The 24760-nt window shown below is 38.2% G+C and overlaps 1 protein-coding gene across 1 annotated transcript in view; it reads right to left on the reverse strand.

Moving 5' to 3' along the window:
• fstl5 (follistatin-like 5) overlaps nucleotides 1–24760 on the reverse strand; it is a 267906-nt gene that overhangs the window by 210080 nt on the left and 33066 nt on the right. The window contains exons 2-3 of the mRNA XM_063000647.1: nucleotides 18263–18401; nucleotides 2846–2879 (exon numbers count right to left, since the gene is read on the reverse strand). Coding sequence (XP_062856717.1) covers nucleotides 2846–2879; nucleotides 18263–18401 — 173 coding nt within the window. The remainder of the gene's footprint in view (nucleotides 1–2845; nucleotides 2880–18262; nucleotides 18402–24760) is intronic.

The raw sequence follows: 24760 nt of genomic DNA on the forward strand, positions 1-24760 counted from the left end.
TTGCTCAGGTAGATAACATTGTGAGGGGTGCACTGACACATACACCTCTGCTTAGCAAAGCAAGACCTATTATCACCGCACAAAGCTTCAACTTACACTAATTGGCAGCAGTTTGCCCTCCATAATGCTACATAATGCTACCTCTAACCATGTTTAGTCTCCAGAGATTAGAAGGAAGATCTGACTGGCTGGAAAATGATTCTGGAAATATTTGCTTCATCTGTTGGGTTGATTTATTATTAAATACAGTTGAGACGTACCCGCCAAGAAAAGGCGCTAAACACCATATGTCTGAAATTTCAACACATCTGGTAGAGATAGATTAGCAGTAGTGATGGATTCTTCCCCTCTTTCCCTTTGTCTTTCTCCCCACTCTGTCTTTTTTCTGTCCTTATCTGTCAGTGTGTTTGGTCACAGTAGGTGAACATTGTTCTATTTCACAGCTACACAGATTCCATGTTTTATAGATGAAGTATAGTGTTTTATTAAACACTTGAGAACAGAGTTTGTTTCAAATATACACAACTGCACACAGCTACTCGAAGTGGGGTGAGTGGCAGCTTTTCTGACTTGGTCTGTGTATTGTCAGAACAGAGCATAATTACTAACAAAAGAAAACTGGGTAAAACCACCTCTTTATTTACTGTTGAACATAATTTGTTAAGCAGTACATCCATATTACACTGGCACCAAAATGCCAACTTACTTGATAACTGCATTTCTATTCATTTTGACTGGTATGTTTACTAATAGGAAGTGGTGCAGTGGGTAGTGTCGTCTGCTCACAGCAAGAAGAACCTTAGTTCAGTTCCCCAGTCGAACGGCCACCCGTTGTCTGTGAGGCCATTTGAAGCTACTAGAAATTGCTATGTGTGTCTGCCCTGTGATGGATTGCCGACCTGTCTGGGGTGTTTCCTACCTCTTGCCCAGACCCATGTGACCCACCGACCAGGAAACATACACCGATAAGGCATAACATTATGACCACTGACAGGTGAAATGAATAACACTGATTATCTCTTCATCACGACACCTCTTAGTGGGTGGGATTTTATCCTCAAAGTTGATGTGTTAGAAGTAGGAACAATGGGCAAGCGTAAGGATTTACTAAGTTTGACAAGGGCCAAATTATGATGGCTAGACGACTGGGTCAGAGCATCTCCAAAACTGCAGCTTTTGTGGGGTGTTCCTGGTCTGCAGTGGTCAGTATCTATCAAAAGTGGTCCAAGGAAGGAACAGTGGTAAACCAGCGACAAGGTCATGGGTGGCCAAGGCTCATTGATGCATTTGGGGAGCGAAGGCTGGCCTGTTTTGGTCCGATCCAACAGACAAGCTACTGTAGCTCAAATTGCTGAAGAAGTTAATGCCAGAATACACAGTGTATTGCAGTTGCAGGGCTGTTTTTGCAGCAAATGGGTGACCAACACAATTTTAGGAAGGTAGTCATAATGTTATGCCTGATCAGTGGCTAGTTGTGGCCTAGAGGTTAAGGCCTAAGGGTTAAGGTAATGGACTAGTAATTCAAAGGCTGTTGGTTCAAGCCCCAATGCGGTTGCAACTGCACCAGCTACTCGATCCACCAGTGACCCAATTGCTTGCCACAGAAGCAGACAGGAGAACTCATCAAACTGGCAGTGAAAGCTGCCACAGCACCATCGGACAGCAGATCATACAGGAATGCCAGCAAAAAACAAACAGAGGAATGCGAAATGCTGCCACTGTTTACTGGCTGGGCTCCCAGAACAACAAAATGGTAGTAAGAGAGTCAGCGGGAGAAGGCAGGCACTGGTCAGCCCGCCAGTGAAACAGATAAGCAGACCAACAAACAAATGATTTAACCCAGAGCTGAGTCCCAAGCATGCTTTAAGTGTTTCCCACAGCTATAGTGAGACCTAAGCTACATAATGAGACACAGGGAAAGTGTACTTCTTTTTAACTTCAATGCCTCACCTTTGAAATGTCAGTTTTGTTAGACTGGTCTACAAAGCAGGGTTAATATCAATTGTTTTAAAACCAGTGCACACTACTGAATAACAAGGTTTTCTCTATTTAGGGAATAAAATTGTGATGTGGCTTTCAATGTCATTTTTTACACTTTGGTTACATTCATGACAGGACAGGTAGTTACTGGTCACACATGATTCATCAGTTGAAGTCCATTGTCATGCTGGACTACTCGGCCTGGAAATCAAAGGACCTTCAGGCTGTGAGGCAATGGTGCTACCCAGAGATGTTCACAAGTCACAAAATACGAGTCAAGTCACGAGTCAATATAATCTACACAAAACATATATTGAAAATGTAGTGTAGAAACAAATAATATGTAAATTCAACATCTTAAAACAACAGATTAGCAACTGTATTTTGTCGTTTTTCTTTCCTAGGTACCAGTTTAAAGCTTAAACTTATACGTTTTGTTTTCATTGGAAAACAAAAGCACGCGATAAATCAGGCAAAGTGGCCAAAATCCAAAACACAGCAAAAAAAATAATATAACCACTGCTTACCTTAGCTTATGTTCTTCCAAATGTTATACAATTTATAACCGTGTGTTGTCCCATTAGGAATTTAATCTATTAGTTTGTAAATGTGCATATAATTAAAAACCTCCAAACTTTTCCCGGTTGTAAAGTAAAACACGAACTCGTTAGAAAGTCAATCAAGCGTTTCATTGACACATCATCTGTGTGATGCTGGAAACTAAATAAATACAAATAACAGCATTTCTTACTAAAAATTTGGTGCTACCTACCAAACCATCAGTTGAGGTGTATAAGTGTAAGGAATAGACTGGGAGACAGTGAGATATAGATATGATAAGTGAGAGAGAAAGTGTGTCACATACCTTTAATCCTCAGACTCTCCGGCATTCCATCCTGCTGGAACAAAAACAGAGATGTCACATAGTAGAAGTGTTTCCAGACAGCTTGTCGATCGTTCTCTATCAAGTCACAATTGTGTAGTCTACACCTCAATGTGTCACACTCTTTTTAAGCTCCAGGGATATAAGCCTGTTTAGACATGATTGAGTCCCTGTGCTGTCATATTTAAAAATGCCTGCGGCAACAAAATTGAGAGACGTGAATATTAGAAATTCACATTAAATTTATAGCAAATATGATTAAAATTTGTTTATACATTTTTAATCTTTAAAACCAGCATGCTGTCTCAATGTATAATAATAATAATAATAATAATAATAATAATAATAATAGTAATAAAATAATAATAATAATAATAATAATAATAATATATTTTATTATTAGATAGATAAATGGATATTTTAATAATATTATTTTATTAATAATAATAATAATAATAATAATAATATTACTATTATTATTATACATTATTATGTGTATTATATACTGTATTATACTGTATACAAAAAATTAAATAATAATAAAATATTATTATACATTATTGTGTGTATTGTATACTGTAATATATACAGAAAAGAATAATATTAAAAATAATATAATTACCATTTTTATTATTAATAATATTAATATTATACATTATTATGTGTATTATGTACTGTATTATATACAGAAAATAATAATAATAATAAAATATTATTATTATACATTATTGTGTTTATTGTATACTGTAATATATACAGAAAAGAATAATAATACAAATAATAATAATAATATAATATTATTATTATACATTATTATGTGTATTATAAACCGTATTATATACAGAAAATAATAATGATACAAATAATAATAACATTATTATTATACATTAATGTGTGTGTTATATACTGTATTATATACATTAAAATATTATTATTATTATTATTATTATTATTGTTATTATAGGGACAGTGGTAGCCTAGTGGGTTATCAATCAAATATTGAGAGTTCGACTCTCAGCTGTGCCATGCTGCCACTGTTGGGCCCTCAAACAAGGCCCTTAACCCTTTCTGCTCCAGGGGCACTGTACAATGGCTGACCATGTGCTTTGACCCCAGCTTCCAAAAATTCAGCTAGGGTATGCAAAAAATAGAATTTTGTTGTACTGTACACCTGCATTCGTATATCCATGACAAATAAAGGTGTTTTTTTATTAATAATAATAATAATGATGATGATGATGATGATGATAATAATAATACAGAATGAGTACTGGCTGCTTTGAAATGCCCCTATAAATGTGTGAACATAAAGTGCCCTGCATTGGACTGGCACTCTGTCTAGGGTGTATTCTAGCCCTGTGGTAGTGCTTGAAATCAGGATGATGCAGAATGTGATTGTTACATAATAATACTCTTATTATACTCGTGTTATTGCGTTCTGACGTTACTGAACTGACCTACTTTTTTGTCAGTTTTAAGTCTCTGTTTTACACAGAAAAATAGAACGTATGCAAAAATGTCTTCAGGATCAGCTATTTAATATGTTTTAAAGAATTAGCTCATGAGTAATTGAACTTAATTACTTTGGGTAAGTTTGGATCTAGTATTATTAACTAAAAATAATATTACCTTACTGACAAGACTGTGTCAAATAAAATTCATTTATTAATGGAATCCAACATTAGTCATGTCTCATTTATTATGATGGACAGAATGCAAATGCTACATGTCTTTTTAAAGCAAGAGCAGTGTGGTCAAAGTATGTCTGTCAGAATTGTATTATTTTCAGCATCCAGTATGAGGGAGTAAAAAAAGCCCAATGACATCACTCCATTAAAACCATTCATCTGCCAACCATGAAGAGGCATGACAGTAGAATGAATATTTCATACCCTGACTGCTGGGGTTCATTTATTTTGGATTCGAGGTTCAGGGAACATGTAAAATAAAGAGGATTTGCTCTTTCTGATTCTGTCTTTTCTTTCTTCGTTGTAGACAAGCATAATGAACTTAATGCATAATGCAGGGAGCCTAGAGCTGCTAATAAAGCATCGTCGCTTTTAGAGAAAAAGAGAGAGAGAGAGAGAGAGAGAGAGAGAGAGAGAGAGAGAGAGAGTAGCCAGGAAATTGCTGTCTAAGAGCATGTCACATCAAGGACAAGATGACTAAGGGCTGTGAGATTGAAAAACTGATGCTGACTGATGATTAACCCCCCCCCCCCCCCCCCATCCATTGGCATCATTGCCTTAAATTATCTGAGAAATGTTGTAATTATTATTAATAGTAGTAGTAGTAATAGTTGTGCCTGTAATAGCAGATGAAATAACACTGATTATCTCTTCATCACGGCACCTGTTAGTGGGTTGGATATATTAGGCAGCAGGTGAACATTTTATCCTCAAAGTTGATGTTAGAAGCAGAAAAAAATGGGCAAGCGTAAGGATTTGAACGAGTTTGACGAGGGCCAAATTGTGATGGCTAGACGACTGGGTCAGAGCATCTCCAAAACTGCAGCTCTTGAAGGGTGTTCTATCAAAAGTGGTCAAAGGAAGGAACAGTGGTAAACCAGCGACAGGGTCATGGGAGGCCAAGGCTCATTGATGCACGTGGGGAGTGAAGGCTGGCCCGTGTGGTCCGATCCAACAGACGAGCTACTGTAACTCAAATTGCAGAAGAAGTTAATGCTGGTTCTGATAGAAAGGTGTCAGAATACACAGTGCATCACAGTTTGTTGTATGGGGCTGCATAGCTGCAGACCAGTCAAGGGTGCCCATGCTGACCCCTATCCACCGCAGAAAGCGCCAACAATGGGCACGTGAACATCAGAACTGGACCACAGAGCAATGAAAGAAGGTGGCCTGGTCTGATGAATCACGTTTTCTTTTACATCACGTGGATGGCCGGGTGCGTGTGCGTCGCTTACCTGGGGAACACATGGCACCAGGATGCATTATGGGAAGAAGGCAAGCTAGCAGAGGCAGTGTGACGCTTTAGGCAATGTCTGCTGGGAAACCTTGGGTCCTGCCATCCATGTGGATGTTACTTTGACACGAACTGCCTACCTAAGCATTGTTGCAGACCATGTACACCCTTTCATGGAAACGGGATTCTCTGAAGGCTGTGGCCTCTTTCAGCAGGATAATGCGTCCTGCCACAAAGCAAAAATGATTCAGGAATGGTTTGAGGAGCACAACAACGAGTCCAATCCATAGAGGCCCCACCTCACAACTTATAGAAGTTAAAAGATCTGCTGCTAATATCTTGGTGCCATATACCAGCACACCATCAGGGGTCTAGTGGGGTCCATGCCTCGATGGGTCAGGGCTGTTTTGGCAGCGAAAGGGGGACCAACACAATATTAGGAAGGTGGTCATAATGTTATGCCTTATCGGTGTATATTGGGTTCATACTGTCTGCAATGTTTGCCCAACAGAATCCTTAACCTCTTCAGACATGCATCATATGACTACAAAATATGTTTCAGCTCCATAACCAACAGAAATTAGATCATATTATATGCTGTGCCAGTGATTTCTTTGTCCTCTGTTTGTTCTCACTGTCCCTACTGATAAGACACCATTAGCAATCAAATGGCTTGTCACAAAAGCAACACCTTAATTACTCTTGATACTTTTGGTGTTTACTTATCTCTAAACCATATTTCATATCAGGTTAATAGCAGTTATAGTGCATTAATTCTTGTTCCTTTATGATCGTACAAATGAATAAATGTTTTGTTGTTGTTGTTGGAACAAGACTAAGCTCAGGTACTTTTCATAAACCCGAGTTTCTCTGGCTCTCTTTATGTGCTTCCATTACTAACTGGTAGACATCTCTTTATTGTTTGAGTGGCTTTATAGATGAGGTTGGGGATCAATAAATAAAGTCATTACTCAATAAAAAATTGTACTGGATTTAATCTGAGCTGAATAAAGCTCTGTATTGTTAAGCTTTTATACAGTAGACCCTTGAGTTACGAACGGTTTACCATACAAACATTTCGGGTTACGAACGATCTTTTTCACGAACAAGTTGACTCCGATCGTCTATCTCCCGCTCTCTCTCTCTCTCTCTCTCTCTCTCTCTCTCTCTTTATATATATATATATATATATACTGTATATATATATACAGTGTATCACAAAAGTGAGTACACCCCTCACATTTCTGCAGATATTTAAGTTTATCTTTTCATGGGACAACACTGACAAAATGACACTTTGACACAATGAAAAGTAGTCTGTGTGCAGCTTATATAACAGTGTAAATTTATTCTTCTCTCAAAATAACTCAATATACAGCCATTAATGTCTAAACCACCGGCAACAAAAGTGAGTACACCCCTTAGTGAAAGTTCCTGAAGTGTCAATATTTTGTGTGGCCACCATTATTTCCCAGAACTGCCTTAACTCTCCTGGGCATGGAGTTTACCCGAGCTTCACAGGTTGCCACTGGAATGCTTTTCCACTCCTCCATGACGACATCACGGAGCTGGCGGATATTCAAGACTTTGCGCTCCTCCACCTTCCGCTTGAGGATGCCCCAAAGATGTTCTATTGGGTTTAGGTCTGGAGACATGCTTGGCCAGTCCATCACCTTTACCCTCAGCCTCTTCAATAAAGCAGTGGTCGTCTTAGAGGTGTGTTTGGGGTCATTATCATGCTGGAACACTGCCCTGCGACCCAGTTTCCGGAGGGAGGGGATCATGCTCTGCTTCAGTATTTCACAGTACATATTGGAGTTCATGTGTCCCTCAATGAAATGTAACTCCCCAACACCTGCTGCACTCATGCAGCCCCAGACCATGGCATTCCCACCACCATGCTTGACTGTAGGCATGACACACTTATCTTTGTACTCCTCACCTGATTGCCGCCACACATGCTTGAGACCATCTGAACCAAACAAATTAATCTTGGTCTCATCAGACCATAGGACATGGTTCCAGTAATCCATGTCCTTTGTTGACATGTCTTCAGCAAACTGTTTGTGGGCTTTCTTGTGTAGAGACTTCAGAAGAGTCTTCCTTCTGGGGTGACAGCCATGCAGACCAATTTGATGTAGTGTGCGGCGTATGGTCTGAGCACTGACAGGCTGACCCCCCACCTTTTCAATCTCTGCAGCAATGCTGACAGCACTCCTGCGCCTATCGTTCAAAGACAGCAGTTGGATGTGACGCTGAGCACATGCACTCAGCTTCTTTGGACGACCAACGCGAGGTCTGTTCTGAGTGGACCCTGCTCTTTTAAAACGCTGGATGATCTTGGCCACTGTGCTGCAGCTCAGTTTCAGGGTGTTGGCAATCTTCTTGTAGCCTTGGCCATCTTCATGTAGCGCAACAATTCGTCTTTTAAGATCCTCAGAGAGTTCTTTGCCATGAGGTGCCATGTTGGAACTTTCAGTGACCAGTATGAGAGAGTGTGAGAGCTGTACTACTAAATTGAACACACCTGCTCACTATGCACACCTGAGACCTAGTAACACTAACAAATCACATGACATTTTGGAGGGAAAATGACAAGCAGTGCTCAATTTGGACATTTAGGGGTGTAGTCTCTTAGGGGTGTACTCACTTTTGTTGCCGGTGGTTTAGACATTAATGGCTGTATATTGAGTTATTTTGAGGGAAGAATAAATTTACACTGTTATATAAGCTGCACACAGACTACTTTTCATTGTGTCAAAGTGTCATTTTGTCAGTGTTGTCCCATGAAAAGATATACTTAAATATCTGCAGAAATGTGAGGGGTGTACTCACTTTTGTGATACACTGTATATATATATATATATATATATATATACGTATATATATATATATATACTGTATACAGTGAGCGAACATTCGGACAGCGGACAGTGTTTTTTTCCGGTGTTTTCTTTATATTTCGTAAAATTCTATATTAAAATGGCCAAAAAGAAGCTGCAGAGAAAGTGTTGTATAATTATTCCTGCCAGTAGCTGTCACTGTGTATCAGACAGCGGGTACAGTGAGTGAGAGAGAAGAAGGAAGTCCGCTGAGTAATTTCATGCAATTGCACCTACAAAATACAACACTATTAAAATAAAGGAAGAAATAATAGAGAAATATGAGAGTTATTGTTGTTTCTGGTAGATACATTTTATAAAAAAGGAAGAAAATGTATTATGATGTATGGTACAGCACACATACTGTACTGAAATGTGATGTGTGTGTTTTTATGTACAGTACTACTGTGTGACATTAGAAAGCTTAGGTAAGGGGGTGGTTTGGGAGGATTAATTCTATTTACATTATTTCTTATGGGAAAAATAGGTTTAACTAACGAACATTTTGACTTAAGAACAGCCCTTCTGAACCAATTAAATTTGTAAGTCAAGGGTCTACTGTACTTGCTTTTGTTGGAGGCTCATGAGGTCACAGCTCACTTTATTCTTAAATTGAAGCTACAGAGACCATCATTTGCAGGAAAAAAAAGTTTGTAAAAGATGGAAATGGAATTCTTTCATGTGCTTCCAACTTAACAACACAATGTCAGACTCTGTTGGACACTCGAGTCTTATAATTCTAAAGTTTTATTTTCATTTTCATTTCAATATAATTTTGAGAACTTTCATTACCTGTAATATTACATTACTCAGGCAACAGTGGCATTTCCAGTGTTTGGGCAAAGGTCAAGATGGCGTTAATTAACTTTTTTGTGGTGGGTGAATTACAAAAAAAACCCACAAAATATAAAAAAATACTCGTGTTCTAAATTGGCAAAACATATGTAAAGCCATAACTGGCCTGATTTAGCTGTCACAGACAAAATCACTCCACGTTTTGACCAAGTACAAGATTGGAAAATGATACAATGTCACGTCACAACCTTTATGCTGAGGGCTTGTTCTCGCTACACCATTTTGCACGTCTGCAAGTCTTGAAAGTGCTAACTGATGATGAGACATGACAGTGTAATCACAGGTCTGTTATTAAAGAATTTATTTCATTATCTGACACTGAGTACACATTACAGTGATTCGTGTTATATAAAACCAGACAACATATTTGTGAAAAGTATCATAGTGTGGGACAAGTAATGATACAGGACCACAGTGTAAATCTGTTTTATCCTGGGGATCTAAGACTATATGCCACTCCAGCTGTTAAAGTGTCTACGGTAGATTTGTTCTAAATATACAATATACATACACCGACCAGGCATAACATGATGACCACTGACAGGTAAAGTGAATAACACTGATTATCTCTTCATCACAGCACCTGTTAGTAGGTAGGATATATTAGGCAGCAAGTGAACATTTTATCCTCAAAGTTGATGTGTTAGAAGCAGGAAAAATGGTAAGTGTAAGGTTTTGAGCGAGTTTGACAAGGGCCAAATTGTGATGGCTAGACGACTGGATCAGAGCTGCAGCTCTTGTGGGGTGTTCCTGGTCTGCAGTGGTCAGTCTCTATCAAAAGTGGTCCAAGGAAGGAACAGTGGTAAACCGGCGACAGGGTCATGGGAGGCCAAGGCTCATTGATGCACAAGGGGAGCGAAGGCTGGCCCGTGTGGTCCGATCCAACAGACGAGCTACTGTAGCTCAGATTGCTGAAGAAGTTAATGCTGGTTCTGATAGAAAGGTGTGAGAATACACAGTGCATCACAGTTTGTTGCGTATGGGGCTGCATAGCCACAGACCAGTCAGTTAGGAAGGTGGTCAAAATGTTATGCCTGTTTGGTGTAGGTTTAATATTACTTTATTTGTTGACAAGTTTGTAGTTGTAAACAAACTAGACCTTATTTTTGGTTAATTTTTTGAGTGCATCAGGTTCAACCGTGTTGATGAGATTTTTTAAATACTATTTAAATACTACTCAACACTATTTAAATACTATTTAAATACTATTCAACACTATTTAAAAATTATCTATCTATCTATCTATCTATCTATCTATCTATCTATCTATCTATCTATCTATCTATCTATCTATCTATCTATCTATCTATCTATCTATCTATCTATCTAAATCTAAAAGGAATACATCCCCTCCTAGAACTCACTGTTGATGTACAGTTAGAGTCTTGAGTCTTTTTTATAAACAATGTGTGCTTATCTTTCTTGAGTCTTTTTTTCAGAGCAAACTTTCTGATCACAGGACGCCGCTGTTGGCTTTATATTTTTGGTTGGAGCACTTCTGCTTCCATCATCAACTAAAAATACCAACAAAACTGCTGCACCGGATTCACTGGACAATTATTCACAGCTGGGGATTCAACCCCTGGATCCCAATGGTAGTGGGCTAGCATAATCAACCAAGCCACTTGAGCACCAGCACTGACATTTCTATGTGTATTTTCAGGTACAAAAAATTTACACATATATAAAGAGTATAAATGAATAATGAAAACATAATATTTTTGTGGTTCTCCTTTCCCTTGCTTTTTCCTTTTCTTGTGGGTATGAAAGATCCACCAATTTGCTTTATTCTATTTATAATGTCCACAGCAGTGATTCATCAGGCAAAATGTTAATTATCTGACAGGCCTAATCAGCTAAAACCAGACAGTCAGTGAGAAACTGATGAAGTACTTTGTGCCTCTAGGACACTCTCAGAACATTGTTCTTTGTTTCACTTTCTCTTTAGTATGAGTATGTGTCCCCTAAAGGCAACACCTACGGGCTTTGTTTCATTTACCGGCATGGCTATGATAAACTGTGATGGCTCGTGCTGGCAGCCCGCAACAGTAGCTTAGTCAGAGTTCAATTGTTTAATCTATTACATAATGTCATTTGGCTGCAATGAATAGTAGAAGAGGAGTATGGGAAACCTGTTAGAAAAACAAAAAGCCTGTCTCGAGCTCTGATTGTGTGTGATTGGATGAGCACAGAAAAGCAGATCTCCCTGCTGTTGGAGTCTGTCAAAAAATTAGAGCTCATAACAGTGCTTTTACAACATTGTACATTTAATTTTATTTATGTATTTATATATTTTTCAGACTACTTTGCTAATCTGCAGATATATACATTGTTGTGGAATCAGAAGTTCTGATCAATGAAAATTGCCTACATTCCCTTGGTATATAGCGAATTCAATACAATTGTACTATACTTGTGACCCTTCAGAACCCTACTGGGGTACAAGTGTTTGTCATAGGGTGGTCAGCTTCTTTTAAAAGAGGTGCTAGGTTTAATCCAGCACCTCTTATATTAATCATGGAAAGGAAATATCTAAAGGACCAATATAATCAAACTTAAAAACTAAGTTAATAAAACCAAACCAAAGCCACAGCCTAAAACAAGACTGAAAGATAGACTTAGACCTTGCAGAAACACCTTACAGATCACCAGGAAACAGGGAAACAAAGGAACAGACTTTAGATGAAACAAAAAACACTTGGTTGCAACTCTGCCAGCTACTCAGTTCACCAGACGAACAAAACAAGAATGCAAAGTAGCAGCAGTTAAAGCGCTCAGAAGGTGGCCATACCACCCAACACTACCGTAAACACACTAAGCAGTAAAAATGGAATACACATGGGTGCAATAATTAGTATGCACTTTATTATAATAAGTTTAAGCACTTATTTCTCTACTATGTAGTAGTATAATTATTAATATTAAGATCAGCATGCCTGATCTGAAGTGACCTGAATCTCGTTGTATGTTGTACAATGACAATGAAGATTATTCTATTCTATTCTAAACAGAAAGCCAAACCACTATCAGTTACTGATTGAGCTCCTGGAAACACGAGCTGAAAAATGCTAGCAAGATAGTCAGCCAAAGAGACTGTCTGTAAAAGTTACTTGTCACTGTCATAGAATGCACCCTTCCTATTACAACATTGTTGCCCAGCTAATGCTATTCTATTATAAACACTGTTGTGAAGCAGCAAAAACAGCTCAGATGTATTGTAGCGAAAAGAACAGAACTGCTAAGTGCTGAAGATCATAGCTCATAAAAATCCATCCTGAGCTGCAACACTCACCATTAAGTTCTAAACTGCTTCTTAAAGCTGTGTTAGTACAACTATTTATTGAAAGCTTTGTAGTTTATGTTCAAGTAGCCAAGCAGTCTAGGATGACAATGTGCATTGCCAAGCATTGATTGTAGTGGTACAAAGCACACTCCTCTTAAACAAAAAAATACAAAATTGATTTTAGAGTGGTCAATCATGCTTGGTTATCCTGCATTATTCCACAATATTCCACTGTGATGAAATGTAGGTTAGGCTGGTTCCTAACAAGCCCAGTCATTACCGTAACCCCATCCATAAACTTTCCAAAAGGGTATTTTTAAATATGGACTGCATGCCAAGCCTTATCATTAAACGTTAGTGCCTCACTAATATTCTTGTGACTGGGAAGCAAATCTGTACAATCATGTTTCACAATCCAAAACACAGCCTTTCCAGAAGAATAATTGCTTTATGGTGCCAATTTCTCAATCATATTACTAACACTGCTGTAGTGTAGTGCTAAAATCCATACTTGATTATCCGAGGTAATTTGAGTTGCACATTAAATGACTATATAATAGTTACCAACTTGGAAGTGTAAGAACTAGCACTAATGTGACACATTAAGCCACCCTCTGATATTTACTGAACTGCTCTTTATGCAAAATGACTAAGCAGAATGACATGCTTAGAGGAGGGTGCTAAATTCACCTTCTGTACACATAAGCTCAGCACATTTACCACAGCATTCTATGATCAGTCTGGAGCTAATCATTTTAGTGGCTAGAATAATGCATGCTCTTTTTGAAAAAAGTGGTACCTTGTAACTCGGCATCCCCTAAACTCAAAATCTTTAAAACTTGACAGACTTTGTGGGAAATTTGTACACTTAAACTCGACACTTAAATGTAAAGTAAAATGTCATTAAAGTGCGACTATGAGACGAATCTGCACTTGTGTGGAATAACCATCAAATCCACTCCAACAGCATCCACATGTATCACTTGTTTCACTTTTAAACTTGTGTTATAGCTCGGGGTTCTGAAAAATTGTAAGAATCAGCTTTTCTGAGAGAGTCTAAAACGCTTAACGTTTAAAAAAGCTTAATATGACTCAATGTATTAAAAGAACGACACAGGAACACTAAACCTCTCTTAATTATTACTGCTCATAAGTTCTCTCCACTAATGAAATTCCTCGCTTGTTGTTTTAGTACAATAAGTCACATTAAGCTTTGTGCATCCACACACTCCCAAGGAAATAATGACACAGCCAGCACAAAAGTGATTTTGTCGCTTAACATGTGAATTACTGAGCTTGCTAAGGTCAAGCATCTCCACAATTAAGAAGTGTAAGGAAACAATAAAGAAGTAAAAGCAAAGACCAGGTTTAATTGTATTTTTATATTGATTTCAATTGTATTTCAGTGTTTTTATATTATATTTGTGTTATTTTCAGTGTAAAAGTGTCAAAAACAACCCCATTATTTTACATTAGCCTAAAATATATGCAGTTCCACTGGACCATGGACACATTAAAAGGTTTCCCATACATCCTTATGGGGAAAAATACCTTGGAACTCAATGCCTTTAAAACTCAGCGCCACTCCCACAACCAATTTGACGTCAAGTTTCAAGGTACCACTGTATAAGAAGTTTGGTCAAAGTGTATAAACACCTGACAATGATCTTGTTGGATATTCCATTCCCAAACCACAGGCATATATGTGGATTTGCCCCTTTTTCGTCAGTCTTCAAGAAAGGCTTTTCACAATATATTGTACAGTGTATCACAAAAGTGAGTACATCCCTCACATTTCTGCAAATATTTCATTATATCTTTTCATGGGACAACACTATAGACATGAAACTTGGATATAACTTAGAGTAGTCAGTGTACAGCTTGTATAGCAGTGTAGATTTACTGTCTTCTGAAAATAACTCAACACACAGCCATTAATGTCTAAATAGCTGTCAACATAAGTGAGTACACCCCACAGTGAACATGTCCAAATTGTGCCCAAAGTGTCAATATTTTGTGTGACCACCATTATTATCCAGCACTGCCTTAACCCTCCTGGGCATGGAATTCACCAGAGCTGCACAGGTTGCTACTGGAATCCTCTTCCACTCCTCCATGATGACATCATGGAGCTGGTGGATGTTAGACACCTTGAACTCCTCCACCTTCCACTTGAGGATGCGCCACAGGTGCTCAATTGGGTTTAGTCCATCACCTTTACCTTCACCTTCCTCAGCAAGGCAGTTGTCATCTTGGAGGTTGTGTTTGGGGTCGTTATCCTGTTGGAAAACTGCCATGAGGCCCAGTTTTCGAAGGGAGGGGATCATGCTCTGTTTCAGAATGTCACAGTACATGTTGGAATTCATGTTTCCCTCAATGAACTGCAGCTCCCCAGTGCCAGCAACACTCATGGAGCCCAAGACCATGATGCTACCACCACCATGCTTGACTGTAGGCAAGATACAGTTGTCTTGGTACTTCTCACCAGGGCGCCGCCACACATGCTGGACACCATCTGAGCCAAACAAGTTTATCTTGGTCTCGTCAGACCACAGGGCATTCCAGTAATCCATGTTCTTGGACTGCTTGTCTTCAGCAAACTGTTTGCGGGCTTTCTTGTGCGTCAGCTTCCTTCTGGGATGACGACCATGCAGACCGAGTTGATGCAGTGTGCGGCGTATGGTCTGAGCACTGACAGGCTGACCTCCCACGTCTTCAACCTCTGCAGCAATGCTGGCAGCACTCATGTGTCTATTTTTTAAAGCCAACCTCTGGATATGACGCCGAACACGTGGACTCAACTTCTTTGGTCGACCCTGGCGAAGCCTGTTCCGAGTGGAACCTGTTCTGGAAAACCGCTGTATGACCTTGGCCACCATGCTGTAGCTCAGTTTCAGGGTGTTAGCAATCTTCTTATAGCCTAGGCCATCTTTGTGGAGAGCAACAATTCTATTTCTCACATCCTCAGAGAGTTCTTTGCCATGAGGTGCCATGTTGAATATCCAGTGGCCAGTATGAGAGAATTGTACCCAAAACACCAAATTTAACAGCCCTGCTCCCCATTTACACCTGGGACCTTGACACATGACACCAGGGAGGGACAACGACACATTTGGGCACAATTTGGACATGTTCACTGTGGGGTGTACTCACTTATGTTGCCAGCTATTTAGACATTAATGGCTGTGTGTTGAGTTATTTTCAGAAGACAGTAAATCTACACTGCTATACAAGCTGTACACTGACTACTCTAAGTTATATCCAAGTTTCATGTCTATAGTGTTGTCCCATGAAAAGATATAATGAAATATTTGCAGAAATGTGAGGGGTGTACTCACTTTTGTGATACACTGTATATTATGATGTCTTATTAAATATTGGTTTGTAATTAACTGTGGTTGAGGTTTGTGGTTGAGGTCTGGGCACTGTGAAGACCACTGGGATTCTTGCAAAATATGTATTTGTGGACAGCGGCTCAGTCATGTTAGGGTCTTCTTCAAACTGCTGTCATAAAGTTAGAGGCAACAAATGTAAATTATTTTATAATTGATGTCATATTCATTGTTATCAATGGACGAGGCTCAAACACCTGAGCTCCATAATCAGGAAGGGTGTCAACATACCTTTGGCCATGTGGATTATCTGGTATTATATGGGTACCCTACCTTTTTAAAAAAAAAAGTGATGTATAATCTCATATACAGTGTATCACAAAAGTGAGTACACCCCTCACATTTCTGCAAATATTTCATTATATCTTTTCATGGGACAACACTATAGACATGAAACTTGGATATAACTTAGAGTAGTCAGTGTACAGCTTGTATAGCAGTGTAGATTTACTGTCTTCTGAAAATAACTCAACACACAGCCATTAATGTCTAAATAGCTGGCAACATAAGTGAGTACACCCCACAGTGAACATGTCCAAATTGTGCCCAAATGTGTCGTTGTCCCTCCCTGGTTTCATGTGTTAAGGTCCCAGGTGTAAATGGGGAGCAGGGCTGTTAAATTTGGTGTTTTGGGTACAATTCTCTCATACTGGCCACTGGATATTCAACATGGCACCTCATGGCAAAGAACTCTCTGAGGATGTGAGAAATAGAATTGTTGCTCTCCACAAAGATGGCCTAGGCTATAAGAAGATTGCTAACACCCTGAAACTGAGCTACAGCATGGTGGCCAAGGTCATACAGCGGTTTTCCAGGACAGGTTCCACTCGGAACAGGCTTCGCCAGGGTCGACCAAAGAAGTTGAGTCCACGTGTTCGGCGTCATATCCAGAGGTTGGCTTTAAAAAATAGACACATGAGTGCTGCCAGCATTGCTGCAGAGGTTGAAGACGTGGGAGGTCAGCCTGTCAGTGCTCAGACCGTACGCCGCACACTGCATCAACTCGGTCTGCATGGTCGTCATCCCAGAAGGAAGCTGACGCACAAGAAAGCCCGCAAACAGTTTGCTGAAGACAAGCAGTCCAAGAACATGGATTACTGGAATGCCCTGTGGTCTGACGAGACCAAGATAAACTTGTTTGGCTCAGATGGTGTCCAGCATGTGTGGCGGCGCCCTGGTGAGAAGTACCAAGACAACTGTATCTTGCCTACAGTCAAGCATGGTGGTGGGAGCATCATGGTCTTGGGCTGCATGAGTGTTGCTGGCACTGGGGAGCTGCAGTTCATTGAGGGAAACATGAATTCCAACATGTACTGTGACATTCTGAAACAGAGCATGATCCCCTCCCTTCGAAAACTGGGCCTCATGGCAGTTTTCCAACAGGATAACGACCCCAAACACAACCTCCAAGATGACAACTGCCTTGCTGAGGAAGCTGACGGTAAAGGTAATGGACTAAACCCAATTGAGCACCTGTGGCGCATCCTCAAGTGGAAGGTGGAGGAGTTCAAGGTGTCTAACATCCACCAGCTCCGTGATGTCATCATGGAGGAGTGGAAGAGGATTCCAGTAGCAACCTGTGCAGCTCTGGTGAATTCCATGCCCAGGAGGGTTAAGGCAGTGCTGGATAATAATGGTGGTCACACAAAATATTGACACTTTGGGCACAATTTGGACATGTTCACTGTGGGGTGTACTCACTTATGTTGCCAGCCATTTAGACATTAATGGCTGTGTGTTGAGTTATTTTCAGAAGACAGTAAATCTACACTGCTATACAAGTTGTACACTGACTACTCTAAGTTATATCCAAGTTTTATTTCTATAGTGTTGTCCCATGAAAAGATATAATAAAATATTTGCAGAAATGTGAGGGGTGTACTCACTTTTGTGATACACTGTATATACTTTGTTTGGTACACTTAATTGGGCTGTTCAATAAATCCTTTGCTAAAAATCAAAACAAGCCTGATGCAGTGTTCACTTTTTCAGTAATTAGTGTCATATCTGGTAATTCTCAGCTCAGATTTTAAAGGAGGCTTAATGAAAAAGGAAAGATCAATACCTTGTGACGGAATCTAACAAGCGGTCGATTGGCCGAAGAATCGAGCGTATCTGAGCTGGGACGAGCCTCCGACACGATGATGCTGCTAAAAAGCAGGGTAGCCACCAAGTACCATCCGGAGCCTCCCATTGGCCCTGTCCTGTTAAAAAAAACAAAAATGCAAGCAAATAAATGAACACATCAAGGCTGGCATGACTTTAGCCCTGGGTTTAAAAGCTATTTAGCTACAGATAGTACATCAGAGTAAAAGTGACTGACATGATGTACCAATCTGCAGTGGATTTTATCTAATGCTGTCAATAAAAAATAACAAATAAGTCACACATGAGATTAAATCTCAATCCTGGTAATTAAGAGAATGGAGGCATGATGAGATAAACCAAGACAAATGAGTGAAACATCACAGCGATTACCGGCACGACATAAATTAGGTTGTGCTCTCTGGCTGCATGATTTATATTCTGACTGTACTGAATACACTGAGTACTGAGTCACAGGGGACAAATGATAAAGTGTAATTTAAAAGTTTATACAGCCCTGGTAAATTTACATATTTTGTGTATGTTTTAAGCAAAAAATAAGTTAACACATCATGGTCTGTACTTTTAAATCCACACTTGTTATTTAGCTTGATTTAACACATTGTAAATAGTGTAAAAATTAAGGCATATTTAATATTTTATGTATTATTACATGTATATATTTTTTCCCTTAAAGATTGCTCAGGTAAAACACGCTAGCACACCAGAGCTGGGATTTCAAATACATCGTATCGACTCTCAGCTCTGCCATGCGGCTGGGCGGCTGCATGAACATTATTTGGCTGTTATTTATAGGGTAGGATGAGCCGGATAGAGACTCCTCATAACTGAGCAAATTACGACCTCTGCTGGCTGGTTGGTAGCGTCTGCACAGAGTTGAGGAATAATGCGTTGATCAGGATGTGGCTCTCCGAGCACAAAGCTGATCGCCTCATGCAGGTGAAAAGATGGCTACTGCACACATGTGTTACAATCTCGCTCTCCTCAATCGGGGCGGGGGTCAGCTCCAGTGGAGAAGAAGCATAACACAATTAGATAAAAATTGGATGTGGTAAAATCAGGAGAAAAAAGGAGAAAATGCATAAAAATAAATAAATTAAAAAAAAGATTTGACAAAGGGTGTCCAATCTTTTGCAAAAGACTACAGTTACAGATATAAAACATTTATTTGCTGTCTGATTGGATTGACAGGAGGTAAAGAAAATGATACAAATAAATATAGAGCGTACAAATAGCAGCAGCATTTTATCAGCATCATTTTGCCAAATAGACAGATCAAATTCTTATAATGGAAGAAACTCTGGGTGCACTTTCAAGCACTTTATCACATAGTAGTGTAGTAGTGTAATAACATGTCTGTCGGGTACATTATCTGCTTGTTGTTCTTACAAACACCATTTCCAGACAGTTAGGACGTTTTGTAAAACGCAATAGAAAGAAGAATCTGTGATTTGTTAGTTCTCTTGAATCTTTATTCAACTGATAAAAGTAAATTAAAAAAGATCCAATGTTTTCACTGATCAACTTCATTGTATTTTGTAAAAATAAACACACAATTAGATTTGTTTTGCCAGCAGCACACTCCACAAAAGTTGGGACAGGGCGAAATAAGTATAATAACTTTATAAAATATTTAAGTTGCAGCATTCCACAAAAGGCAAATGAATTGGTAACAGGTAAGAAAATCAAGATTGGGTATAAAAGGAGGATCCACCAAAGACTTTACAAACAAAGATGGGTCTCAACCTACAACCTTTGTGCCAAACTTGTTGAGAGAATTGTTAATCAGTTCAAAAATAACACTTTCCAATGCAAGACTGCAAACAATTTAGTAATTTACCATCTACTGTTCATAATATTTAGAAAATATTCAGGAAATATGGAGAGATCTTAGTCTTAGTGTGTAGAGCTGGAAACCACTGTTAAATATGCATGGATGTGCATGTTAGTGTGATAAATACTATAACGACTATTTTTCTATCGATTAATCTATAGACTGCTTTATCAATTAGTCGATTAATCTAAACCAGGGGTGTCAAACTCATTTTCACCGAGGGCCACATCAGCATTATGGTGGCCCTCAAAGGGCCGATTGTAACGTATCCTGCTGTGATTGCAGTCACATTGCTGTTTTTCTTGGAGGCTGAATTCTGCATTTATATTGTTCTACTTTACCACAGACACGGCCTCATAACACAAGAGACGCACCGGTTTCTCTTCCTGAAGCACAAACTTGTTTTAATTTTCATTAAATTTCCTCCTTATGCTTCATTTTCTTAATTATCTTTTTGTACATTTTAGGATCATGTGTAAATATGTGTAACATCATCTACATCATCAGCCTGCATTTTGAAAGATGCAGTTTATTTATTTATTAGATTTTACAGTGTATTTTTAAGACAATCATTCTGCCCTCACTAGTAGTTTATCCCCCTTTCCCAGCTAGACAGACAGACAGACAGACAGACAGCTCCCTTCAGAATACAGTCGGTTTATTTGCTTCCCAGCTGTGTGCATCAAAATGAAGTAAAAATACAAACAATAAAAACAATAAAGAACTTAATACAGTAAAAGCACACAGCTGTAGTCAAGTGTTACATCTGGTACAATATGAGATTTAACCAAACGTAAAATAACGAGTTAGCATTTTGTGTAAAGATACTAATTGCTATAGTAACGTAACAACAGTATTTAATTACGGTAAATTTGTAACTAAAACGCTGTGATATACTCACTAAACATTTACTAACAACTGAGAATATAAACGCCACTACTTACAGACAATGCTTGGGTATTATATTGCAATATAATTATTTGTATTTATTTATTATTGTTTACATTACTACCCGCGTTCTTTTGCCGTAAAAGTCACATGGCTTCTTAGCGAAGGGTAAAGTTAGTTGCCATGACTACGATGTCACGTTGTCTCTTAAAGGCGCAGGAGCGCATTAAATTATAAGCGCGTCTCTGTAACGACTCGAACATCACAACAATCATACAGTCGTTAAACCTCTCGCGGGCCGGATCAAATGACGCGGCGGGCCGGATCTGGCCCGCGGGCCGTGAGTTTGACACCCCTGATCTAAACGATTAATTTTCCGCCAAAATATTTAATTCAGAATCTCATTTAAGCTTCTTTTATTTTAACAACAAACTGTATGGCATGATAATATGGCACAAAATTAAATGTACACAGGGTTTATGTCTATATTATCAAATTTTTTAAGTGCTCCATATTAAACAAAGTGCAACATGTGTTCATGGCATTCCGTACACTAAGCAAAGTACTTAAACTTATAGCAGAAATAGTTAGAGGTAGGCACGTCTCATTAAGTCCAACGTACAGTGACGACAGAATGAGCCCAGATTCTGACCTACACATTCACCGTCGCCGCGGCAACAGCAAAAATCGCGAGCCCAACGCAGCAAAGTGCGCGGCGGTCTAACTGAACTCGCTACGAAATACGGTATTCCAAGATCTCCGCGATTAAGAAGCTTAATAGAACAATATAGAAGTAAAAGTTTTGCCGTGTGTATATGTAAGAGTGAATATTTGTGTATACTTATTGACTATTAGTGTATATTTGTGTATACTTATTAAGTGTATAATTGTGTATACTTGTTGACTATGAGTATATGTTTATGTGTACTTATTAAGTGTGAGTGTATATTTGTGTATACTTATTGACTATTAGTGTATATGTGTATACTTATTAAGTGTATATTTGTGTATACTTATTGACCATGAGTATATGTTTATCTGCACTTATTAAGTGTGAGTGTATTTTTGTGTATACTTATTGACTGTGAGTATATGTTTATCTGCACTTATTAAGTGTGAGTGTATATTTGTGTATACTTATTGACTATGAGTATATGTTTATGTGTACTTATTAAGTGTGAGTGTATATTTGTGTATACCTACTGACTATTAGTGTATATTTGTGTATACTTATTGACCATGAGTATATGTTTATCTGCACTTATTAAGTGTGAGTGTATTTTTGTGTATACTTATTGACTGTGAGTATATGTTTATCTGCACTTATTAAGTGTGAGTGTATATTTGTGTATACTTATTGACTGTGAGTATATGTTTATCTGCACTTATTAAGTGTGAGTGTATATTTGTGTATACTTATTGACTATGAGTATATGTTTATGTGTACTTATTAAGTGTGAGTGTATATTTGTGTATACCTACTGACTATTAGTGTATATTTGTGTATACTTATTGACTGTGAGTGTATATTTGTATGTGAGTGTATATTTGTGTATACTTATTGACTGTGAGTATGTGTTTGTATGTGAGTGTATATTTGTTTATACTTATTGACTGTGAGTGTATATTTGTATGTGAGTATATATTTGTGTATACTTATTGACTTGTGAGTGTATATTTGTATGTGAGTGTATATTTGTGTATACTTATTGACTGTGAGTGTTTATTTGTATTTGTGAGTGTATATTTGTGTATACTTATTGACTGTGAGTGTATATTTGTGTATACTTATTGACTGTGAGTGTATATTTGTATGTGAGTGTATATTTGTGTATACTTATTGACTATTAGTGTATATTTGTATGTGAGTGTATATTTGTGTATACTTATTGACTGTGAGTATATGTTTGTATGTGAGTGTATATTTGTTTATACTTATTGACTGTGAGTGTATATTTGTATGTGAGTGTATATTTGTTTATACTTATTGACTGTGAGTGTATATTTGTATGTGAGTATATATTTGTGTATACTTATTGACTTGTGAGTGTATATTTGTATGTGAGTGTATATTTGTGTATACTTATTGACTGTGAGTGTATATTTGTATTTGTGAGTGTATATTTGTGTATACTTATTGACTGTGAGTGTATATTTGTGTATACTTATTGACTGTGAGTGTATATTTGTATGTGAGTGTATATTTGTATGTGAGTATATATTTGTGTATACTTATTGACTTGTGAGTGTATATTTGTATGTGAGTGTATATTTGTGTATACTTATTGACTGTGAGTGTATATTTGTATGTGAGTGTATATTTGTGTATACTTATTGACTGTGAGTATATGTTTGTATGTGAGTGTATATTTGTTTATACTTATTGACTGTGAGTGTATATTTGTATGTGAGTGTATATTTGTTTATACTTATTGACTGTGAGTGTATATTTGTATGTGAGTATATATTTGTGTATACTTATTGACTGTGAGTGTATATTTGTATTTGTGAGTGTATATTTGTGTATACTTATTGACTGTGAGTGTATATTTGTGTATACTTATTGACTGTGAGTGTATATTTCTATTTGTGAGTGTATATTTGTGTATACTTATTGACTGTGAGTATATATTTGTGTGCTTATTAAGTGTGTGTTGATTCTCACATGAATAAAAAATGTGAAAAACTCCAACTTTGACCAGAACTCACAGATTATATAACTCTATAATGACATTTGTTTATATATATGCTGTATTTTCTTATTTGCAAATCGTAAAATCAGCACTTGGCTCAAAAAGCACTGGCGCTAAGCAGAACATCGTTCTGTACCCCGCAGGTGTATCAGATGTTTAATAGCTTTGGTTTCTAGGATAGCAGAGTTTGCTTTATTATGTGCTGACCCACTGTTCAATATGCATGACTGTCTCAAAGTTCTTTCCACCTTCACAGTACCGCCTGTTTTGTGTTTATTGCTTTCATACACTGAATCATAACTCACATGACCTGTGTGTATTTTAAGCATCCACCCATGGTGAACTAAGCACAACAAAGCATGACTGATGATACACAACAGTGTAAAAAAGTATCTGTTCTCTTCCCAGCTAGCTCTCGTCAGTGCATATTTGTCACACAAAAGGAAGAACACTTAGAAGAATGGCGATTCTATCCCTGAGGTGTTCACAGATCATAAAATACAAGTCCAAATCAAGTCATGAGTCTTTAGGCTAGACTTCAGGTAAAGTCATGAATAAATAATAATCAGTTCCTCAACAAATGTGTGTGTGTATTTCTCCTACTACTGTGCATAACATGAGAACTGTGCACTCGAACAGCACTACATCAAAAACCGTCATTCATCAATAGCTGATATATATGTTCTGAACAAAACAGGTTTCAGGATGTAGCCAACTATATCACCCCCAGTTTAAGGATGAAGGATTCCTAAAAAAGTGAATCCAGCCAAGAAAGAGGTTCTCAGTTTACATAGGCACATATATATATATATATATATATATATATATAGAGAGAGAGAGAGAGAGAGAGAGAGAGAGAGAGAGAGAGAGAGAGAGAGAGAGAGAGAGAGAGAGAGAGAGAGAGAGAGAGAGAGAGAGAGAGAGAGAGAGAGAGAGAGAGAGAGAGAGAGAGAGAGAGAGAGAGAGAGAGAGAGAGAGTGCTCAGGTGGCACAGCGGTAAAACACACTAGCACACCAGAGCTGACATTTTAAACTTGTCGGT

The sequence above is a fragment of the Trichomycterus rosablanca genome, chromosome 8 (assembly GCF_030014385.1).
Source record: "Trichomycterus rosablanca isolate fTriRos1 chromosome 8, fTriRos1.hap1, whole genome shotgun sequence".
In the NCBI taxonomy this organism is placed as follows: domain Eukaryota; kingdom Metazoa; phylum Chordata; class Actinopteri; order Siluriformes; family Trichomycteridae; genus Trichomycterus; species Trichomycterus rosablanca.